Raw genomic sequence first — 26184 nt, 5'->3', positions numbered from 1 at the left:
AGTTCGAGAGAGCGTAAGTGTGCCCGATCGACTATAGCGCGAGATGTGACTTGTTTATTTTATTAATCTAAAGGTGTACCTGGTGAACTGCAGACTGGGTGTATTAGATGCTGTGTAGTTAATGTCCCCCTTGATTACTATTCCATTGGCTTTACTGTAATCACTAATTAAAACTGCCGATTACCTTTTCTCTGTACGCGGGTACTCTTAACTATGCTGTCAAAAATATGGCCACGCGGCGTCTTCACAGTATACTATGCACTGACCGACAGTTACGCTTGAGTGAGAGCGAAGTGATTTTACGAATGAGCGTTGCCTCATGGCGCGTTGCGTTTAAATGTGCATGCGGCGTCTGCAGCGCCGGCAACAGTGTCGATGCGCGTCCCTTCCAGACAATTTCTTTTGGCGTGAGAAAACGAAGCTTCTAGAAGTTTCGTATGCGTCCTTTTTTGTGAGGGCTGGCAGTAAATTATATTTTAGATCGTAAACTTGCTCGAACTTGCCGAGTTTTGTTTGTAAACATTTTGCTCGAGTACCCGCCTCGGTCCGCACGTGCGGATCAGTCTAGGTGCACGCGATGGTCAGCCTTGCTGCACGCGCGGTCAGTCTAGGCGCACATGCGGTACGCCGGACTGCGCGTATGACCTTTCTTTTGTTTGAAATTCATGGGACTGCATCAATCCCGAACATGCCTGATTTGTTACGCTACTGATGATGAAGCCATAAACAATATAATTGTCAAATACATCCGTTATAAATATAAAATATTGCAAATATAATATTAAATATAATTTAATAAATAAATATAAACATAATATGCATATTAAATGCATATTAAGTTGGTTGTTATGTACATTAATTAGGAAGAAATTAATTTTGATCGAATTACGGTTTTCACATTTTGTTTTTCAAACAATATTTATTATAGAGAGATATATAAAAAATGGTCATTATTTAGTTTTCTTTTAATATCCAATATTGCTTCCAATTAAATTCTAATCAATTCAATATATTAAAAAAGTTTGATATTTACATATTGATACATATGATGCATAAAACCTTTTAGTTTTCAATATGTATTTTTATAATTTATTATGGAATTTTATTAAATTCATCGAAATAATTAAAATAAAAGCGGTTGGATTCTAATTTCAACACAATTTCAACTTATCATCAAATTTCATAGATTTGAATAGATAGCATGCAATTATATGAATAATTTGTAATTATGATTTTACGTAAATTTTAGTGTAAATCGATATGGTGCTGGCAAGATTAAATAATATATTTAGAGATAAATGTAAAAACAAATAAGGAAGAGAGCCAAACCGATTGCTAAAGAAACTGATACAATTTTTTAAGTCAACTTTAGCAAAATATAAAAGTAAACTTTTTGTGTATATATATATATATATATATATATAGTATATATATAGTATAGTATTTATTATATTAAAGGTTTACATTTATAAATGCTTTATTATTTTTCTCAAATATATATCTTTTTATTATCAAAGTATTAATTCCAGCAGGTAATAAACATACCGATTAATGCATTGATTTTCGATAGAAATAAATAATTGCAAACTAATCTATAAATCTTTCTTTATTCATGACCATAATTTCCTTATTAAAAATTAACTAAATCTGAAAACAATGCAATAAAATATTGATTTATTAAGACTCTTTATAGGGCCGCTGCACTTCCAGTAACCTTCCGTTTAATGACAGAAAATCTTCGAGTCGATCCTCGAGTTACAAGATTTGTGTTACCTATTGGTTGTAATATCAATATGGATGGTACTGCCTTATTTGTTGCAGTTGCCAGTATTTTTATTGCTCAAATGAATGATATCTTATTAGAATTCGGAGAGATTATAACTGTCATGTAAGTATTAAATCATAACTATTTGAATGAAATAATAATAATTATGATTATACAATAGCTATCCTACAAATATAAATTTCATAATTAAATACATTTTATAATATAATATATTATTTTAAATTAAATTATATAAATAGATTTACTAGTGATTTTACAATTTCTCAATTTACAAAGAAGTTGTAATTTAAGTTTATTTATTTATATATATTTTTAAATTACTATAATATTTCATTTATTTCTAAAGTTATGTAAAGCCGTTAATTTTAATCATATAATTTTATTGCATGTTATTTAATATTTTCATATCCTAAATTGAATTATAAATTAAAACGAAATAGTAATGTATGCATATTGAATAAATAAAAATATAAAATGCATTCAATTTTTCAAAGAAGAAAAATCCATTTTAATTTTATTAATCTGTAAAATATATAGAATATATTGAAAACATTAATAAAATGAATAAAAAATAGTTATTTTAAATATTTTGTATATGTTTGTCTGAAAAAAATTAATAATACATTATTACATAGATTTTTGAATATAACTTCCAATAAAAGTTTAAAATAATCTGAGACCATTCGAACTTTTGTTTTTATACTATTTTATATTTATTAATAATTATATATATTTATAAACCCATCTTATGTATATACAGTATATTGATTAAATAATTTATATTGTATAAATATTATATAACATAAATTTCGATGAAATGTTGTATGAATATTTTTCGTTTTGATGAAAAACATGCTAACTAATTGAAAACAATATATTATAAAAATACATGTATGAAGAATTTAGCTAAGTTACCTATATTTATCTGTATTAGTTCAAATTAGGAATTCGTCAAAAATTATTTTTTATTATATAATATTATTAAATGTTGTTTATTTGTGTTTATTTGTATTATTCATTTAATTTCTATAAAAATTGAAATATTCCTAAAATAAATATATATATATATAATAAATAAAAATATGAAATGTTATTAAAATATTAAAAATGATTATCATTGATATACTCTACGATATATAAGATTTAGATATTTGAAGTACATCAAATTTGATTATTCAATTCAAATTAAATTTTCGCATATTTGTTCTAATTTGTTTTCATAACGTTTCAAATTAAAATTTTTTTTATTTTCAAACATTACAATGTAATAAGTGTGTTAATAATGAAACGACTAAAACTATATTTATGTTAAAAACTTCTAAATTGATTTTTTTTTCAAACTTAACAAATATTTAATATCGATATCATTATTTATAATAAAATAAGTGCAAGACTTAATGCTCTTTTCTTGGCATTCTTTTTTAATAAAGTAAAATTATAATTTTTTATTTAAATCGCTTAGTAAAATTAGCTTCAATTTTATAATATAAAATGTATTTGTTTTTAAAAGATTTATTCTAATAATTTTAAATTATAAATCAATTTAATTTTACAAAATTATTGTTAATTCTTTACAGACTTACCTCAACTGCAGCATCAGTATCATCAGCATCTGTACCAAGTGCAGCTCTTGTTTTACTTTTGGTTGTTTTAAGTGCTATTAATGCACCAGCACAAGATGTTTCATTGTTATTTGCAATCGATTGGTTTGTGTAAGTATTCTTTTAATAATTAATGTAATTTTAATTAAAATGTAAAAAAATATTCAAGTTACTTATTCCTATTTAGTGATCGTATAAGAACAACGAATAATATGCTGGGTGATTGTTATGCTGCAGCTATTGTTGAGCATTTATCAAAAAAAGAATTAATGGCTTTAGATGCAGCAGGATTTCAAGTAAGAATTTAACATTTTTTTTATTTTAGGTTTATAATTATTTTATACTGAAAAATGCTAGACTTTATAACTATTACATTATGAAATTGAATTAAATCTTTGAGAATATAAAAAATTTTATTTTTAATTCTACTGAAAAAATTAATCATAATATAGATAAAAAATATTTTTTATAAAAAAAAATATAATTTCTATAAAGTTCTTTTTTTCCAAAAAAAGAAAAAAGAGCACCAAAAAATAATTTAATTTAAATTTATTACTATTATCTAATTATCTAACAATTATTTAACAAAAAAAAGAAATGTAAATATCAAAGAACAAAGCAACATTTACTGAAAAAATAACTAATTTTAATTTATTATATTCACATTTCTTATATAACAAACACATAAAGTAATTAAAAATAATTTTATTACAATAATATTTTGATTTACAATTAGAACTTAAAATGCAATTTATATTTAATGAATATAATTTTATAAAGAAACATAAAAAGAAAAAATACAAATCATTTTTACAGGTTTTAGAAGCATAAGTTTTATAAAACATTTAAAATAATTTACTAAAAAGAATTGTGAAAGTGTGACAGATAATTACAATAAATTTTTGAAAAAACTATATGTTCAACCCTAAATCATCAAAATGTAAATTACACATAATAGAGAACGATCATTACACAATTAAAATCATATATGCCTACAGTTTAAGCAATAATTTTGCAAACTAATCTTTAGTCATATTTATAATTTAATAAACCCTTAAACAAGCATTGCAAATATTAACTCTCAAGAACGTATAACACATATATAAATATATGACTTTCGTTATTTGAATTTTTTGTACAATCAAACTGTCAGATAATACTATATAGATTATAATAGAGATCAAATCTTCGAATTTATGTCTAGTTACTAACATAAAACACTGAATTTGCATCTGCTTAAAAATGTTATATAAAATATTATATAAATGTAAATAATTTCATAATAGATATATTATCATAATTATTTTAATAATAACGTAATTTTACAAAAACTAAATATATTCTCGATTTTGTATTTCCAATTGATTTTATACGTTGCAAAATATTTATAAATTATTTTATCTAAATTTCTTAAAATAATAATACTATTATAAATTTTAATAATGGTTGAAAAAGAAAATAATTATAAAAATATGTAATATTTATCATGATTATTTTAATTAATTCTGTTTCGAATATTATATTCTATTTTTATAACACAATTTAATAAAATGTACACGAAGAAATATCCGATTATGCTACAATAAGAAGCTATTTAATTACTGTCTATTTAAAATTGTTTTCATTATTTTCATATGAGTCAAATAATAAAAATACCTTTATTAAATTTTCTTTATTTTCTATAGAAAAATAAATATTAAAAAATAAAAAATGCAATAAACATTTATATAAAAATATAAACGAGTACAAAAATTAGATATGTAATTAATTAATTTAATTCTTTTAAATAATTATTTAATATTTACAGTCTGTACAAACTATTCTTCCTACTATTGCAAATGGTCGTCTATCCGCAAACAGAGTACCTGACCCAGATACAATCATCGTTGAAATGGAAGACGAAACAAATGTTGCCGACATCACCAAGTAAACAAACTATTGGTAGGGCTAGGCATAAATATGTTTTTTTTTAATGAGTTATATGTGCATGTATTGATATATTCAATGCAATTCAAATTTTTCACAAAAAATAGCTTTTATTACATTCTTCTAATATTACAAAATTAATACTTTATAAAGAGTGTATTAAAAATTTGAGAGTAAATTAAATAGAATTACATGTAAAGTCTGTCAAATTTTTTCTTTTATGATTGATTCGTAACATAAGAGAAATTAATTTATTGTGGGTCGAAGTAGAAAATAATTTTCTTTTCAAATAATTTCAAATTTCAAAAATTAAAAATAATTTTACTTGTTTCAAATTCGTCATGTCATAAACAGTATTTAATAGTATTTAGTCTATTTTTGCTCAGTGTATCATCTTAAATAAATATAGTATACTTATTTTTAAGCGTGTATTTTTTATATAAATCTACATTCAGTTTTTATTTACATGATTCTAAGTAGTAACAATTTAGTAAATCAAGTAAATTAACAACGAATACAATTCAGAATTATTTTCACAAATTATGTTATTATTTTTTTTTTTTAATATTTATAATTATTAAAAATATTTCTATTATGTAGAGAATAAAAAATCGATCGGTTGGTTTCAGTTAAATATTTCGTTAGCAATAAATTAATAAATGGAATAGAGATGAATATTTTTAAACACCGTATTTTTCAATAAGAAAATTAATAAAAATGTATTAAATAAATTAGACTAATATTAATTAATATACCATCTATATATTTTTTCATATGGTTTCAAGATTACACATTAATGATTACACACAAATGTGATTTAAAAAAAAAAAAAAATTAAAAAAAATAAATCATCACATTAAACACACGTTAACGAGACTAGCTAAATATATTTGACTTGAATAGTTAAATAAATATTTTTAAAAATAATAAAATTTATGTAGTTATTGATTTTCTGAAGTTTTTACTTATAAATATATTTTAAAGTATATTTAATTACAAATACATTGATTTGAATTTAAAAATCTAGTTATATAGATTTTATTTGATCAAATCTTTATTTCATCAACTCAAACGTGTTCATTTTTATTACATTTTCCCACTATATATACATATATATATATATATATATATATATTTATACATATGTATGTGTAAAAAATTTTATAACTAAAAATTGTATAATTTCTTTTTACAATTTATGTTTCAGTTTGTTATTATAAAATTCACATAAAATACATGCAGAAAATATATAAATTATGTACATATAAACTCAACTTAACATTAAAATCAAATTAATATATTTGATATAAGAATAATAAAAAGTATGTTTTATGTAACAAATACATTTTGCAAGGGCAACAAAATAATTAAACAAGATGCTATTTATCCAAATCAATAAATGAATATTAAAAAAAACACTATACACTAAATAATAGTAAAAATATTGTACATGACAATAAAGTGAAACTATCTCGAGGAAGCGAACAGAATTCCAATATTTAAGTTTTATAAGATGTTGGAAACAAGAAAGAATGAAAAATTGTATGCTAACAGATTTGATAACGCAATATATCTAAGTTATGCTTAATAAATTGAAGTGTTATTAAATCACCAATTATAGTCTGATGAATTGGAATGCTATTTTCAATTCATTTAAAAAGTTTAATTATGATACAGATCCACGTTATATGAAACCAGATATCAACGAAAATAGCGTATAAATAGACCTATAAATCTAATTTTCTCTACTTTATTCAAAATCAATTTGAAAAATGATAAACTAAAACTATTATTCAATTAAACTCAAATTATTCAAACTATAAAATAAAAATTGTAAAAATTACAATGCTAAATTATTAAATTAAAATTTTAATAGAAAGTATAAATAATTTAAAAGTAACTTTTATTACTGAAATACCATATTAGACAAATTTTATTTATTACCTTAATCTATCTAATTATTTTTATTTTTATTCATTTATATTAATTATTTTTTAAATATATCAAATCATATTTTTTATTGCAGCACAATCATGGATGAAAAGGAGATTGAAGAAATTGTTTAAAAAATAATAAAAATTATTGATGTGAAGTTTATTCATCAAAGATGTTGAATTTATGAAATTCTACACAAATTTTATTCAAAATATAATCAGAAATACAGATTATCTTGAAAATTAAAAATATATTTTTAATAAATGCAGGTATTATTTTTAATGGAAACATTTTTATTTAAAAAAATTTTTTTTACTATATATTATAAATGCTTCTTAAATTAAATTTGTAAGAAATATAAAAATGTACCTTTTAAAAATATATTATTCTTAACTAAATTAAAACGAAATTTTAATTAACTTTCTGTATTTAAATTAGAGTCTATAGTGAATTGTATAAGATATATTTATTTAGGAGACAATAAAGCTATAAATATTAAGTTTTTTTTAAATAAAAATAGAATTCGAGTAATCAAATATACTTAATATTCATCAAAATCTTCAAAATATTAGAAAGGCAGGATCATTCTATTAAGTTAAGCTTTATTACTTTTCAATATTTTTAAGAAATTTGCCATTATAAATCATAATTGTTCTCAATGTCAATACATTTAAATAATTAAAAAAAAACAGTTTGAAGTAGTATGCGCACTATACGGAATAGCACCATAATATTTGGTGCCTTATTTCTATGCATCGATTATTTGATATTTAAATATCATATTTGATATATGTTTGATATTTGATATATGATATATGATATTTAAATATGTTTGAAAATTTTAGCTTACAAGTATATCATTATCACATTAATGATAACCTATTTCAACTCTTTTTGTAATGAAACTGATTTTAACACTTATAATTTTATTTTTAGAGTGTTTAAATATGTAATATATTTATTATCTACATGCGTTTATTATTATTTTTGTAAATATATGAAAAGTGCACATATTTTATTTGAAATTAATAAAGCATATTATTAAATAATCATTTTCTAAAAGATTTCCTTATTGTTAAAAAAAATTATATTTAAAGGAGATAATCTAAGATTTTATTAGGAAAACTTATAATTGATTTATTTTTATAAAATTTTGAAAAATTATTATAGATCATATAATACCAACAAAATTTTAATTGAAAATTTACGAAAAACAAATAATACATAAATTTTTTCATACATTTACTAACAAATGATTTATTAATTTAAAATTAATAAATTCATAAGCAAATGTACAACAGATTTATTCTATCAATAATTTGTATAATTTTATGTATTAAAGTAACTTATGAAGTGATTTAAATACATTAGTGAAAAACCAATAGTTTTAATTACAATTAAGTTATACATAACCATTATTTATATTTTATTTAGAAGATATTTAATAAAAATTTTAAATAAAAATTTTCACTTCTATACTCTCTGTTGTATAATGGCTTTCAGTATAATTCTCCTGTTTTTCAAAACATTGTAGATTATTTGATATAGATTATTAACTTTCAATGTTATCACACATCTTTCCCATTTGATATAACGATTTGATATACTTTTCCATGTTCAGGAGCATTATCTTTCAGTAAACTTTACCTTCACACATAAATTATGTATGTATCCTCTCAAATTCTATGAATAATGTTGCAAAAATAAATGTAAATATTTAGAAGACATGTATAAACTATTATTGTACAAAGATTCATATCTATAAATTAAATAAAATATTTAAAGAATTGTGATTCAATTATAAGTCTACTAACTGATTACTTATGAAATTTAATATCCATTTATAATAATATAAATACTTGGAAATATTTTTAATATACAGTTTTTAAACAAATTAAAATTACAGTTAATTGTAGAAATCTTTCTATAAGCTTTTAATCATAAGTAAACTTATAGATGACCCTATGGAAAGTCCAATTCCTAAAAACGAACCCAACATAGCAGATGCTATTTCTTTTTCTTTTGAATTAACAATTCTAAACAAATACAATATAAACAATTTAACATTATTAAAAACTACTTAATAGGTAATTGATATTACTTACAAAGGTATAAGCATAAATACAATATTACAAAGATATCCATTGCTTAATGCAAATAAAATCATTAGTAAAATATAAAACCCATCATCATGAATATATACAGGTAAATAACGACGTGGTTGAGCATTGCAATATAAAAATGCAGGTACAAAAACTCCTCTTGAAATACTTAATAATATCACTAACCATGGTTTATTTCTTGGCTGAAAATATTGATTTATAATTTATTTATATCAAGATACATTAATGGAAAACTATAATACTATATTTTATAGTTACCCAAATAAAAACTCCGGATAAAATTCTTCCTATGTAGTCTCCACAACTAAATATTAAATATGTAACAACTGGTACAAAATAAATATCTGGAATTAAAACATCATTAATGTTTAAAAATAATTACTTTACACTTACAAGGTAAATAAATTAACCGTTCCAAACATGCCCATATCCTTTTCTTTCACTTTCTATTAAGACAGTAATAGAAGGATAGACTGTCATTGTTATAAAAAATATTAAGAAGAGACTGAATCCATACTGCCATATTTTTTTCAAAATTTGAGAATATGAAATTTGTTCACAAGAAAAACTAATTTCATCATCAATATTAACTTCAAGACTGCTTAAATGTTCAATTTTAATTGATACATGATATTTGAAGAATGCCTAATAAGTACAAATAATTATTAATTGTTTAAAATTTTAATATTTATTTTAGTTAATAATATTACTAAAAAGTATTTCAAATGAACCTATAATATATTTTAATCATACTCACTGCTTTTTCTAATATTATATATACAATTAGTGATATCAACAATATTATATCACCTATTATGAAGTATAATAATCCTGAAACTTCAGGTATAGCACCAATCCATAATGATAATATTTCTGTTAAAGCTGTAAAAATTCCTCCTAATGCCTGCCCAGCAGACATAGCTGTTATATATTTTGCAGAAAATTGTCCTATTATACCTAATAAACTTCCACTAAAAACTGCACTGGCAGCTAAAAAATGAAATTATTAAACAATTTTTTATAAGTGTTTACATTAACAAATTTGACACTAACCATTTACAAGTACTACACTTATCAGTGTAATAATAAAAAATATATTTTGATCTAAAACATAAATATTTTCTATAAGAAAAAAGTAAATAAATGAGCAAATCATAAAAATACCAGACTTACATTTATCTGTATTAATTCTCACAAAACTTGAAGTAACAATAAATATTATTATAATAATAAGTTGAGATCCGATCATTCTTGTACTTAGTGATATTCTATAAATTAAGTAAAATTTTATTTATAAAATAAGAATAAATAAATTGATAGGCATGTCCACATTTTATTCACTAACTTTTTACTAATAAATGTGTTAATTATCAAAAATAATGTATTTGAAATTGCACTTGAAATACTAATATAAGATGTAAACCTTGTTTGCAAATTTGTTTTATTTGAATTCTCTATACCATTAAAATCTATACATTGAGATTTGTTTGATTTAATTTCTCTAAATTTATACATCCAATACTAAAAAAAAAAAAATTAAGAAAATAATGTTTAAAATATATTTTTTGATAATTATATTTACATCATCTGCTGTGATAAAGAAATTCCAGGGTATTAAAGTACTTATTCCCAGTAAATAAAAAATTATATATGCTATGTTGTATCTGGAAAATTTATACATAAATAATTAATTTTTTATAAATTTATTTATAATATTTCACTATAATATAAAAATAATATTATAATTTATAATATTATTGCTTACCTATCACAAGGGATCTCATTTCTAATAAATGACTCTTCAATAGAGTGAACAATATCAAGATCATCTGGTTCTGTATGAATAGCAGTTTCAGAATCATTTTCTTGTTCTATTTTTAATAATGGTTCTGTTTTAACATAATTAGTCATTTTATTAAGAAAAGAATAAAAAGTAAACTTCTGAAAAATGATATTTTATATATTAAAATTTTAAAACATTGAATAATGTATTATTTCAATATTATTAAAAATAATATTATTAAAAAACATTTTAATATAAATAATACTTTAAACTTATGATCAATAAGTAATTTTATATAAACAATCATATTAACAAATTAATTTTCATAATTAAATTTGATAATTTTTTTAATTTTAACTGTTTGTTTTACTTACTTTATAAGTCAAATTATCATGCATATTCAAAGTAAAATTATAATGAAATTGTATATATTAAAATTAATATATTATATCATTAATATTAAACTAATATTGCAAATACAAAATTATATATAATTTATCTATATAAAAATATTTCATTGTTTGAAAACAATTACTTTTCATTTGTTTAATATGAAATTGAATTATTAAATAGCAAAATACCTATAAGCAAATTTTTAATTTATTTTATAAATAAAATGGTTTATTTATAAATAATTCATAAAAATAATAAGTTTTTATTGTTGAAATTTCACTGTAAAATACCTTGCAAAATAGATATATAAAACTAATATTTTCTTATCAATATTTGTCCTATTATATAGTGTTTAATACTATGTCAAAAATGCTAAAAATATTACAAATTTATTTCTTATTCAAAAGTGGTATATTAAGCGTATGCATCATTGATTAAAGGTTAGATTTTCATTACACTGATAATAAGGAGCTGAGCAGTAATCATGTAAATTACTTACCGTAAATTAATAATGTTTTGCTTGTTAATGTAAATTTCCTTATCTTCTATTTTTTATTATCTTTTATGGAATGCTATCATTATTATTTTCAAAAAGAGCAGATATTTTTGTTTATATTTTTTATTTTATATCATAAAATCAAGTGCTAAACCATATTTTAAATCAAAATTGAAAATGAATATAATTTTTTTCATATACATCACAGTATATTACTGAGGTTGTAGGTGTTAGTTAAAAAAGTTGCGAATACTACGATGTAACAGATTATATACGAAGTTAATTTATTGTCATATAGCATCGATCGAAAAGTGTACAAATTATTAATAAGCATATATATTATATTGCACACCTATTGTATAACAATGAATGAGAAATAAAACAATAAAATTAACTCCTCTATACATCCGTTTAAGCATCTATCTATATATACACAACGAAAGTTTGAAATTCTTAACTCATAAATTTGTGCAATTTTAATAGCATATTTTACAGAATATTCCAATATAAAATAAATATGGTAATAATGAAAAGTACAATGATATACATATATATATACATAATATTAGTAATTTTTTCTGTTTATAAATAATAACAAATAATTTATTTACTATTTAAGATTTGTATGTTAATTATTCTTTTTAATTATGTTTTGACTATTTTAATATATTTATTAGTTTTATTGATTAGTTGAATTTTTATGTAATATGAGAAATATTGCTATTTATAAGAAAATATATTCCAGCCACTGTATTATAATTACAATAAGCCTAGTATTAATATCTTTTTGAATTTATATGTGACTGAAACTTTTTAACCCTTCACGTGCAATCTGTATTATCATTATACATACATCTTATAATACTAGTTACATGAATATGAAAATAATGGCTAATAAAAGATCAGAGTACATTACAGCGTTATGATTATATTTAGAAAAAATATTGCATAATAAAAACATAAATTGTTGGAAAAATTATTTTCCTCCTAATCATTATAAAAATAATTACTTTTTTTATAGTTTTTTCTTTGTTTTAATCGATTTAAAGAAAGGAGATTTAAACATTTACTTAATTATATAAAATATTTGTCTAATTACAATGTTGATATTAATATTTGTTCAAAAAATAACTCCATAAATCTGACTCGTCAGCCAAACGTGCAAAATCAACTTAGAACAAAAAACCACTAGATGTTGTGTGGGATTGCTGGGCAAGTAAAGGGTTAATGCACCAATTCAATAATTAACACATATCTTTATTATTGCTGTTTATTCCATTTATTTCACTTTATTTCTAAGTTGGAATCGTTAACCATGATGAAATTACAAATGACCTTTATATTTCTTAATACTCTTGTGGCGTTGAGATATATCCTTTTATTGGAGAACTAGAAGATGATCAATTTCTTATTCTTTGCATATAACTGGTGAGATTATGATTTATTGTAAAAAGAAATAGGTTATAATCTATTGAATATTATCACTTTTGAGGTTATAGTTGCTGTAGTACTCTGATCGAACGCTACAATCTTATTGTGTTTCAACTCAACACGTGTGCAGTTGCCTCTAAATAATGGGTCGTGTAAGAGCCTAAGATAGAGGTTATAAGAAGCTCTGCGCCATCTGTGGCGTCAACATCTGATCGTTGTTGCGATGTGCTCTTACAGTGTGGCGCGAATTGCTGTTCGTTGGAAGAAATGAAAAGCCAATGTGTGGTGTCAATAGATGATCGTTGCGGAATGAACGCTACCAATGTGGCGCGAATCGCTGATCTTTGGAGGAAATGAAAAGCCACTATGTGGCGTCTATAGCTGGCCTATTTTTTAGAGTATGCCTGGGAAGCTTCAGTAGTCGGACCTTTAGCCGTCCGTTTTCAAAGTAAAGCCGAGAGATCAAGAATCAGTACTAACAGTAAGGACTTACTTGCAGTGTATCGTGAATTTTCTAGTCTCTCTTCGTTGGCTTGATGTGAAGGTCCCTTTCAATAATTGCAGCTCTTAAGTTCGTTCCTTGTATCCAAGTGAGATTACAAGTGGTCTGGTCCTATGCAATCTGATCTTTATGAGATTAATTTCAACTATATACTAATTCACAATCGCAGAAAGAACTTCTATTAGACTCAGCTGAAGGACTTGTCTCTCTGATCGTCCCCCGTGAGAGTAAGTCGTGACTTATTCTTCAATTGTGTGTAAAGTGTTAGAATAGAATAAGTAGTGGTACATTACATTGTCCTTTCTTAAATGGTTCACTGGTTCCGTTCCACTTGAAACCCCTTCTGCTTTTAATTAACCAATCAAAGGTTGATCTTGGACAGCACAATAGATTATGCACGCCTGCATTTCCACTACCTTCCGGGCTCAGTCCCGAATATGCTAATCGGGAAAGTGTCGGAAAGTGGGGAGCTTTTACTATTGGTTACCTCTCCTTGGTCGCCTCTCCCTTCTCTGGGACTTGGCTAGATGCATGCTAGATGCTTGGGCGTGGTTGATTTTCCAATGCGATCGACCAGATGTGGCATAGCCAAGAACAATGCAAGCATTGTCTTAAAGACCGAGTGTGCACGTACGTCCATTGCAGGTTGTTGCAAGTCGGGGTTTTTGGGTTGCAGTGAATTTAGGAAATATTTTGTACTCGATACTTTACGCATATCTGATATTCGTTCTGAATCTACTTTGGAGTTCTCCCAGCAATAAATCCATTAAGTTCTACTGCACTGGAAGCATGAGCACGTTTCACTGGAGTTTTCCAGATGTTTTATGACACTAGTGCTAAATAATTATGAGCAGGAAAGTTTTGAAGTCTTAAATACAAATTTCACGATGTTACTTGCCAGATGTTTTATTGCATTAAGGGGTCTCGCATTCTCGAACAGACATATATGTAGTTAATTCTCGAAAAGTGTAATTACATAATATTCAATTATAGTAGTAAGGCTAATGTAAGTAATATATGAAGAATTAATGAAAAAATGATTGATAATCTAAGTTACCTCTGTTTCAAGCATAAAAACCAAAGTGAAGCTAAGGTTGAAGTACATTTGCGATAATATGAAATTATTTCATTTTACAATTTATTAAAAGAAAATCAAGACTCTTATTTTTGGACAGCTAATAACAACGAACATTTTTTTATATTCTAAAAGTACTTGTATTTTTCTTGTTCTTTATCATTCCTGCACTAAATCTGATAATTGCATCTTTTACAAATGATAAAAAAAATAGAGTGCAGCCTATGATGGACTTCAATTTTCTAGGAATTAATGAACTAGTTAAATAGCAAGAAGAAATTCAAAAGTAAATAAAACTTCATAAAAATAAATAGAAAATTAAACAATAGTTTATTTTGATGTAAATTGATAAATATGTTTTGTACAGTCCATTTTAGTTATCATTTTATTATTGTAATCAATATTAAAGTAGTTGTATTTGCATTAAAATATTCTAAATCTGTAAACATTATTAACTTACAATTAAAATTAACTTATGGTAATTAGTAAGTTCATTTCACATAGTCTATACCATTATAATATTAATTTTATAATTAATTACAATAAATACAATATAATGACTTAATTTTTAGAGAAGTATATAAATTTATTGAATAAAAGTAGACATATTATATTTATAATTTTTGCACATAAAAATACAAAATGTTTGAATATTATATCTTTATCGACTTTAATAAAAATTTTATGTTTTTTTAATAACAAATTACAAATAAGCTTACTTTTTATTAAGGTTTTAAATTTTAATGTTATAATTACTATTTGCAAAATAAATTATTTAAATATGCTGTACATTGGACAAAGATACCCTTTATCTATGTCAATTGTTAAAGAGATATTATTTTTAAATGTTAAATTACTTAAACCTTCATCTTTGCGATCATTTATTCCTTGGGGTTTAATTAATGGTTTCAGTTCTAAAACAGCTCTTATATTATCAGATACTTGTTATGATATTAAATATCAGAGATAAATCTATGTGTTGTGACATGTGATTTATATGCTATGTAATATATATATATATATATATATATATATATATATACATATTGTTAGAAAATTTGTGATATTCTCGCTCGAATTGTCAAAGTTCGATAGCCTTATAATATTTTGCCACCCGCCCTAGCGGATGCTTGGGAAGGACTGAAGTGGAAGGATTGTATTGGATTTACGCGATGGAAAGATATGTACTATGTTCAATCACGATGATTTAATTGCTTGAACTAATTCTGTAGTGAATAGTTTACCTACACGAGATATTCCTTGATGTTGTTGTTGACTTGTAAGAATCAACAACTGATTATGCACTCTCTCATTAGTATTGTCTGGGATCAGACTAAAAGGCTCCTTGAGATAATGAATGGAGGCTTGCTGGCAAGTGGAGGGGACAATGCAATAATTCAACACTGCCTTTGAATGTAGTGTCTTTCCCTTTATTGAATATAATAAATATAATTAATTGTCAGTGGCCTATGGATATTAATTGAATGTATAATACAGTGAATAGATGAGAGTTTCTTCGATTAATATGAGCGACAAGAATCCTGTAAGTGTATTCTTGGTAGCTTGGTGCGTGATTCTCCTACTCGTAGTTATGAACTCGCAGTGGTAGTGGGAGATTCGCGCAGATAAGGGGCAGCGATGGTGCCGCCTTTGCCGCTGCCGAGAAGAGCTGTAGCGGTCTAGTGGGAGAGAGGAAATCCGTGTCACGTCACTGCTTGACGTGTAGGAGTATTCCTCGTACCGTATACCACTTATTAGTATTGCTGCTTACTTGGTTGATAGGAGTCGTGTATTAGTGATCCGTAAGAACGTGTGTAATAGCATAGCTTACGTGTGTGGAGTCGATCTCAGTTGCATCGATGGGACGTAAGAACGTGTGTAATAGCGTGACTTACGTGTGTTGAGATCGATCCGTGCAGTAGCGTTGGTAGGCCGTGAGCTTGGCTTCCGTTGACTGTAGTCGATTTCTACAGCGTTGGTGGGCCTAGTGAGTTTAGCTTCCGTTGGGCTGGAGTTGTTCTGTGCAGTGTTGGGTGGCCGAGACTGACTTGGCTTACGTTGAGCTGGGTTCGATCTGTAGGACGACGATCCGATCTTGATGAATGCTTGATTGAACTAGTAAGAGGGCGAGAGCGTCAAGCGCCGCTCCTTAAATATTCTCGAACCAACTCGATGCGCCGATAGCGCATCGGTGGCATTTACTATGCCGCTATTTTTTGTGACGTCAAAGGGCATAGCTTTGTATGGGTCACGTGTTAATACTTCTCGGAATTATGAACTATTCTGCGTAGTGAGGCCTTTCGAGTTCTCAGAATTGTTTATGACTCGGCGCGAGTTTTTCTAACTAAACATAGGCTTTACCTCTCCCACTTGCTTACCGCATAAAATTGCTGCAATCCGTAACAAGTATGATAATGCTATATTAATAATAGCATCATGTTAATATTGTGAGGATTATCAGTGATTTAAGTCTTAGACTTAATTTATTCAATGTCTGGAATCAGACTAAAAACCACCTTAGATGTTGGGTGGAGGTGTTGCTGGCAAGTGGAAGAGGCAATGTAATTATTCAATACATGAAGTGTTTCCTTTCTTTCCTTTATTAAATATAATAATGTATTAAATAGTTATTATTCACAAAGTGTGTGAATGAAGGTGTGAGCGCATAATTAGAGAAAGTTTCTTCAATAGTGTTACGTGCTGACGGGAGTGTATGTACTCTCCATGATGTGTGGAGTGACTCCTTCCCTTCCGAGAAGTGCCGCTGTAGTAGTATACGTGTGAGCCGCCGCTGTTGTACCGCTGCTACCTAAGTGAGACTGGGTTGCTCCTACCTTTGTGTCGGTGCGTAAGAACTGCCGCTGTTGTACCTAAGCTTTCCAAACGGGGACCGCTGCTGCTATCTTAGGGTTGGTGTAATCTATTAATATATGTAGTATGCTTCTATAGTTTCACACTTGATTAAGTTAGCACTATCGCTTTATTCGTTAAGTTTGATTAGCGGATTATGAAATGTGCTTCACTATTGTATAGTCAAATTGCTTACGGTTTGAGCAATTACGTACGTGTGTATCTGCAGTGAGAGATGACTGTAGAAAGAAGCTTGAAGACTGAATAGTGAGCTGCTGTGTTACTGCGTAATCGTTATTACGCTGAGCTGAGATAAAGACTGGCAAAGGACCGACAAAGACTGACTGGTGCTTGGCACGCGCAGTTCTTAAAAATTCTCTTAGTAATTTTTTGGGCGCCGGTGACGACCCGGTATCTGTTACTATGCCGGTATGTGTCGTGACGTCAATAAGCATAGTTTTTGTGAGTTTCATTGTTATAATTCTTCGAAATTCTAGTCCTATATTCAGGTTTTCGGTGTAGAAACATTACTCGAGTTCGTTGGCTAGTGTTTATAAACAAATGTTCGCGCGCTTATACCTCTCCCAGTTTTGTCTTCCGCTTTCAACTGTTCAATCCGTAACACACAGAGATACAGTAGCCTTGATATTTTCTGTGGTGAATGGTGCACCATCCCGAATGCTCCGTGTGGATGACTTGTTTTACGATCTCGAATGCTCTGTGTTAATGATTTATATCACCATCTCAGATGCTCCGTGTGGATGGATGAACTGTGGTTGTAGTCTGGCATTTTCTTGATTTAAAGGGGATATTATCTTGCAGCACAGGAGAATTGACGCGTCTTCCTTCTATGTTGGCCTTACCTTGAGAGTGTGTGGTGAATAGCTTGCTGGATGACTAGCATGACTGACTGGTTTACTGGCTGAATAACTATAAACTTCGTCTCGTGGTGTGCTTGCTTTAAATATCTAAGCGACAGCTTACTTTGAGCTTCTTTAAGCGCTAGCTTACGAGAATTCTGGGAAAACAAAGGTTTAGAAAGTAGGAGAATTCCAATCTATGTTACTATGCGGAGACCAGATAAATATTGTAGGACGTTCGAAAGTAAAGCTTTAGAATATTCGAGAATTCTCGGAATCAAATGCTTATAGAATTCGGTGGCAAGAGGGTATATACATTTCAGAGAGCCTAAGCTCTTGAAAAATGTTCTAATTCCGAGCACATATATATTGATTTTTAGAAACTAGTATTTTATAAATATAACAATTTTATTTCAATATTACAATTTTGAAAGTATATAATATTATTTATATATATATATATATATATATATATATATATATATATAAGTATATAATGATATTATAAGTAATAATATCATTTTTAATGTTACCTTAAACATTTCTGTGAAGTCAGAATGATTTTCAATAAGTGTTGCTTTTTCTCTTTCTAAAATGGCTGCACAAAATAGTAAAAAAATCGAGGAATATCCTTTGTAGTAAATTTTCTTTTAAATAATATTAAAGGCCATCGAAAACAGAAAAACATATTTCTCAAGTTATTTTTAATAAAATTTTGAACTAATTGCAGCTCTATGGTAAGTAAAATATCTTGGAGTTGACGAAACTGCTTTCATACTAACCTGATCAATTTCAAAATTAACACTCTAAATTTGCAAATAAAATATTTATAATTGATACTTATATTATATTTTATGATGCATAATTGTATAATTACAAAATAAGTTTATGTTCAAGATTAGAGTAATTTGCAAGAATTTAAAAATGAGAAAAGTACAAGCTCTCGGGCGCTTATTTTTGTAAACATTGATTCTGCGAAGTCTCGAACATTCTATGCCTTAATTCTAGCGTCCTGCAATATTTCCGCATAGCAACGTCGATTGGAAATTCTCGAACCTGCCAAGACTGTGTCCTTCTCTACTTCTCGAATATGCTAGAGCTTAGTCTCTGATGCCATCAAGACTTTCGGACTAGCAACAAGCCCAAGCATTGTTGCCAGCGTTGTAAACTGCCACGGGAATTTTTAAGAGTAGCTTGCCACGCGAATATTTAAGAGCAGCTCACCACGCTCCTGGCTCACTGTATTTCCCTGAATCACTTAGTTATCGGTTATTACTCACATAGCCACTAAACTTTGCCATCACTCAGTCAATCAGTTGTTCCTAAATGCATATACATAATTCAGCCAAATTCTGAAATAATAAGATCATAAGCTAACAGTAAACCCAAATAATGTATAACTAATTTAAGTGTGCCACAGTTAAGCAGTCAAGAGTGCTGATTGCATTTCAAGAGTAATTATTAAATACGAAGCGTCCCACCTACGCACTCGTTATACACGTGGGTAAGACATTAAAATTTCTGTATTAAACATTGCTACATTCAGGGCTGTTCTCTGGATACAAGCACTAAGACGTTACTAATCAGAACTGTAATCCGGATTAAAGGTCATACCTGGCACTATACAAGGAGTGTTAAGGATTTACACCCTTGCAATTCTCAGTGTAGTAATTTCCGCCAAGTGCACTTCACCAAGAGGACCCGGATCTTTATAACCTCCAACGTTGACTTGCAGTGTACGCTATCTCTACGTAAAGATCAGCAAGGAACGGAAAATCTCACAGATTCTCAATACCATCTTAGAATCATATTTTTTGTGTAGTTTGTAAATAAATAAAGAGAAAAAATGCCAAGATACGCTATGTGTTAACGATTCAATAAATACGCCATCCCCTTCCACTTGCCAGCAATCCTCCACCCAACATCTAAGGTGGTTTTTAGTCTGATCCCAGACACTGAGTAAATTAGGTCTAAGGCTTAAATCACTGATAATCCTCACTATATTAACATGATGCTATTATTAATATAGCTGGGAGGTTTTTAGTCTAATTCTAGACAGTTACAAACATAATATCGAAGTAAATTTTCCTATTCTTTAAAAAAAGAAATTTACTACTTTATCCATAAAACCAACAAAACATCAAAATGCATCTACTTCATTATCTACATTGTATAATATTGAACTAAGTAAATCACCCATACCTAGTACATATTCCAAATCTAAATTATACATTACATATGTCATTAAAATATCATAACTCTGACTCATGAGGATAATTATTTCAATATAATAAGCATGAGTTCTATCATTTCTATTTAGATCTTTTTCTAAATAAATACATTAAAATTATATTATATTATACATTAAGTTATGATACTATTATACAATATTATCTATTAAGTCTTTTCTATCATGGTAATCTGAAAATTTATTTTCCTGAACAGGAGTCAGATTTCCATTATAATTTCGTAGTGTGTTTGAGAATAAGACTCCGTTTAGTAAGGCAATAAAATATCTGACAAGAAATGTCATGAAAATTGTATTTAAGACTTCAAAACTTTCCTGCTCATAATTATTTGTACTAGTGTCATAAAACATCTGGAAAACTCTAGCGGAACGTGCTCATACTCCCAGTGCAGTAGAACCTAATGGGTTACTGCCGGGAGAACCCCAAAGTAAATTCAGAACGAATATCAGATATGCGTGAAGCATTGAGTACAAATATTTACTGCAACCGAAAACCCGTACGTACTACACATGCAATGACCATACGTGCGCACTCGGCCTTTAAGACAATGCTTGCATTGTTCTTGGCTATGCCACATCTGGTCGATCGTATTGGAAAATTGACCACGCCCAAGCGGACCCTTCTTCTAGCCAAGTCCCAGAGAGGGATGAGGCAACCAAAGAGAGGTGACCAATGGAAAAGGCTCGCCACCTTCCGACACTTTCCCAATTAGCAAATTCGGAACTGAGCCCGGAAGGAAGTGGAAATGAAGGCGTGCATAATCTATTGTGCGACCCAAGATCAACCACTGATTGGTTAATTAATAAAGGAAGAAGGGATCCCAAGTGGAGCGGGATCAGTGAATCATTTTAAGAAGGGACTACGTAATGTACCCTCACTTACTCTTTCCAAATACTTCTTACAGTGAAGGATAAGTCACGACCAACTCTCACGGAGGAGGACCGGAGAGATGAGTCGTTTAGCTAGCTGAGTTTTAATAATAAGTTCTTTCCACTATTGTGAATTAGTGTACAGTTGAATTGATCTCATCAAGACTGGATTGCGTGGGACCTGACCACTTGTGGTCTCACTTGGAGACAAGGAAGAACTGAAGGGTTGCAACATTGCAAGGGAACGTAATAACAAGCCATCGAAGAGAGACTGGAAAATCACGATACACTGCAAGTAAGTCCTTACAGCTAGTACTCATTCTTGATTTCTCGGCTTATGTAGAAGACGGACGGATAAAGTCCAACTACGGAAGCTTCCCGGACATACTCTTGAACAAGACCAGCTATAAACGCCACATTGGCTTCGCAATCCCTCCAACTGCAAGTTGTTCCAGCCACAGATGGCGCACAGCTTCGCATAACCTCCATCTCGGCTCTCTTACGACCGATATTTAAAGGCAACTACACACGTGTTAAGATAAACACAATGGCATTCCAGTGTTCGATCAGAGCACTACAATCATGATAACCTCTTAGCGATAATATTCAATAGATTATAACCTGCTTCATTCATAGTAAATATATTTCAACACCACAAGATTATCAAGAAATATAAAGTTCGTCTGTAATTCACCCTTTTGTAAATCAATTCAAATAAATAGAAATAATAAAGACATGTGTTAATTATTAATCAGTGCATTCACCCTTTACTTGCCCGGCAACCCCACACAACATCTAGTGGGTTTTTTGTTCTAAGTTAATTATTGCACGTTTGGCTGACGAGTCAAATTGTGGGATTATTTTCCGAACAAAATCCTATAATATTATATATTAGAATATATCATAATTTTATAAAACATAAAAATTTTATATATTTATATTTTTAGTAAATAAACTATATATGTTATTAAGGATTTTTTAATAAAATATTGAATATACATAAAAACAAATAAAATATAAATATATTTATATGGAATAATTTATATATCAATAATTATATATCAACATTTATGATTATTGATACAGATAAATTAATATTAATTGTTTTCATTTTGAATATAACATAAAAATTTACCTTCCCCAGTTTCATAGATTCAAACATATTTGGATTTCACTATCTTTAATAGTTTTTTTAATCTTTAATTGCTATTACAATTTTATTGTATATTGAAATAATTTCTCTTCAAATTTGTTGATCTTGTATACATTTATAAAATATAGTTGAAACATACATATTAATAAAGGTATAAATAAGGTAAACCAATGTATTTTTCAAATCCATTTCTTATTATGCCTGTATCTGTTTTCTCTTATAATACAAACAATTTATAAACATGAATATAAACATATGATTGAAATTTGATGAATAAAAAAGTTGAATTTAATTATAACTTTAAAATTATAATTTAGAAATCAAAAGACAGGATATTATTACGTATTTTAACTTATTATATTATAAAAATAAATATTAATTTCATATTATATACATTAACTAATTAATTAAATTAATTATTTTAAAATTATAGAATCTATTGTACAATAATTATGTTACAATATATTTCTTTTTAATATATCCAACTATTCAAAAATAAATTATCGGAATAGGTAGGACAATCAAAATAGAAAGCACACAGAGAGAGAGAGAGAGAGAAAGAGGAATAAAAATAAGTCAAGGTTACATGGATCATTGTTTTTTTTTATAATCTATAATTTCTTTATAATTAAAAATGACTTACTTGATATAAAAATAATTTAAATACATCACATTATATGATATTTCATTAAAAATTTTATTAAATGATTAATTTTTTAATAAAATGTTGCATAAAATTGAAATATATGTAGTTGATAATATAATCAAACTTTAGATAATATCACAATTTGAATAACAACCTTGTTTAGAATTAACTAATCTAACATCAATTAATAGTAATCTAGTAAAATAAAAATTGTCATAATTTAAGCAACATATAATTATTTTGGAAAATTACTGATACTGATTGATATTTTTGTGATGATTCTATACTATTATTGGATTATTATTATTATTATTATTATTACTATTATTATTATTATTATTATTAATATTATTACTATTATAGTCTTATTTTTAAACATTACACTTTCAATTTATGTAATGCTTATTATATTAAATTAGATTTTATACTATTGGTTGTTACTTTGACTTAAAAATTTGTTTAATATATTTATTGTAACTATAATATTGAAACCGAATATCAAGTTGCTGCGAATTCAATGATATCTATTATAACTATATATATAAAGTTTATTATAGACGGTCCCAATTTAAAATTAAAAAAAATTATTGTATATTTCTTTTTTTTATGTACATATCTTATTTTATTTAATAAAATGCCATGTTTAAAACTTGTTTACTTATTATACATAAATCAAAACAGTATTTAAAAATAATTTTTCAGTTTTAAGTACTATTATCAAATTTAGTCTATATTATGTAACTGTTCGATAGTTCACTAAATTTACCGCCCGCCTTAGCGGATGGTTAGTTAAAGACTAACTTAAACAGTTACTTAAAGACAGTGGGAGGGCTGTAGAGATATATAGTATGTGCATACTTCGTTTTAAATGGTTTATTATGATTTAGTGACAATTACATTATTGATAAGATGAATTTACTTCTTTTAGGAGAGTGTGTCGATGCTATGTTCAGTCACAGCGATTCAATTGCCTTGATCTGATCCTGTAATGAATAGTTCAATATCACGAGAGGCTTCGTAATGATGGTAACGATGCTGTTGTTGATCTTGTAAGGATTAGCAATGGATTATATACTCTCCGTGGCAAGGAGAAAATCGATACTATGTTTCTTGTAGTCTAGTATTTTTTTGAAAAGGAGATGGTGTCAATACTTTTTACTGACAGTTAATAAATACGTACAGGAAAACAACACCTCTTCCCTCCATGACAGCCTCACTAAGAGAGAGCGCTTTTTCAAAGCGTGCTTGTTTTACATATACACGCGACAGCCAAGTTTGAACTAGCAACAATGGATGCGATAGGTGTTGCTAGGTGCTAATAGAAATTCCGAAGGCTTTGATAATTCCGAGAATCAAAAGATTTATAGAATTACGAGAACCGGAAAGCTTGGAAATTCTCGGAATCCCTAACACTAACTAAATAAATAGAAACAAGTAAAATACATTATTTTAAAATACACAGGAGCTTGATGAATAACTATTACTTTTATTTTAATTACCTATATTTCTTATAAAAATTTTTTATTTCCGTTGATACATCCATATAAAATTAAATGAGTATTTATAAATAAGATCTAGTAATTTATTCAAATAATATTAGCATATATTTTTTAAGAAACATTTTTTAGAGAAATTATTGTATACAGGCTAATATTCAAGTATCATTACAAATACATGTTTAAGATATATTGAAACTGTATTGTATAGATATTTATAATGAATACATCTTATTTATTAATTTATTGCTTTGAAAATTTCTTATCATCTATTTCACTTTTTTGCAAGTGGAGTGTATTGATGTAAAATTCTGGAGGTCTTATTTCATGAATAATTGAATAAGCTAAAAGTTGAAATAAGAAGTAGACAAATACAATTGAATAATTGAAGAGGAATTATAAATATTAATATTTATGTATAAATATATATATACTTTGTATTATTATTAGTTTTGAAATTATTTTTATTTTACAATAATCTGAACAGGATTTTTTAATGCAGAGATTTTATTACTTTTTATCTTTTAAAAATGAACTTTCTCTTATAATCATGTAATTATTACCTAATTCCATAAAACGTATTTTTATAAGTTTAATACTAAAATTTGCTATTTATGTATTGTTCGGGATTGAAGCAGTCCCATGAATTTCAAACAAAAGAAAGGTCATTTACGCAGTCCGGCGTACCGCATGTGCGCCTAAACTGACCGCGCGTGCAGCAAGGCTGGCCACCACGTGCGCCTAGGCTGATCCGCACGTGCGGACCGAGGCGGGCACTCGAGAAAGATGTTTACAAACAAAACTCGGCAAGTCCGAGCAAGTTTACGATTTGAAATATTATTTACTGCCAGCACTCACAAAAAAGGGACGCCTTCGAAACTTCTAGAAGCTTCGTTTTCTCACGCCAAAGGAAAATTTCTGGAAGGGACGCGCATCGACACTGTTGCCGGCGCTGAAGACGCCGCATGCACATTTAAGCGCAACGCGCCATGAGGCGACGCTCATTCGTA

General features: G+C 27.2%; 2 protein-coding genes across 3 annotated transcripts in view; one reads left to right on the top strand and one right to left on the bottom strand.

The window, feature by feature from the left end:
• Nucleotides 1–7414, top strand: part of Eaat2 (Excitatory amino acid transporter 2) — a 25207-nt gene extending 17793 nt beyond the window's left edge. For both annotated transcript variants that reach the window (XM_011504445.1, XM_011504444.1), the window contains 5 exons: nt 1694–1888; nt 3364–3498; nt 3575–3683; nt 5195–5328; nt 7340–7414. In XM_011504445.1, coding sequence (XP_011502747.1) covers nt 1694–1888; nt 3364–3498; nt 3575–3683; nt 5195–5317 — 562 coding nt within the window. In that variant the 3' untranslated portion in view covers nt 5318–5328; nt 7340–7414. The remainder of the gene's footprint in view (nt 1–1693; nt 1889–3363; nt 3499–3574; nt 3684–5194; nt 5329–7339) is intronic.
• A 1698-nt stretch (nt 7415–9112) lies between these two features.
• Nucleotides 9113–26184, bottom strand: part of Ent1 (Equilibrative nucleoside transporter 1) — a 19637-nt gene continuing 2565 nt past the window's right edge. Inside the window, exons 2-11 of the mRNA XM_011504479.1 lie at nt 11137–11260; nt 10954–11035; nt 10717–10892; nt 10545–10639; nt 10425–10475; nt 10129–10361; nt 9782–10016; nt 9630–9715; nt 9354–9553; nt 9113–9284 (exon numbers count right to left, since the gene is read on the bottom strand). Of these exons, the coding sequence (XP_011502781.1) occupies nt 9173–9284; nt 9354–9553; nt 9630–9715; nt 9782–10016; nt 10129–10361; nt 10425–10475; nt 10545–10639; nt 10717–10892; nt 10954–11035; nt 11137–11260 (1394 nt within the window). The 3' untranslated portion in view covers nt 9113–9172. The remainder of the gene's footprint in view (nt 9285–9353; nt 9554–9629; nt 9716–9781; nt 10017–10128; nt 10362–10424; nt 10476–10544; nt 10640–10716; nt 10893–10953; nt 11036–11136; nt 11261–26184) is intronic.

The sequence above is a fragment of the Ceratosolen solmsi genome, unplaced genomic scaffold (genome assembly GCF_000503995.2).
Source record: "Ceratosolen solmsi marchali unplaced genomic scaffold, CerSol_1.0 scaffold17, whole genome shotgun sequence".
Classification (NCBI taxonomy): domain Eukaryota; kingdom Metazoa; phylum Arthropoda; class Insecta; order Hymenoptera; family Agaonidae; genus Ceratosolen; species Ceratosolen solmsi.
Note: the sequence above shows the minus strand (reverse complement) of the source record. Positions and strands in the feature narration are given on the sequence as shown.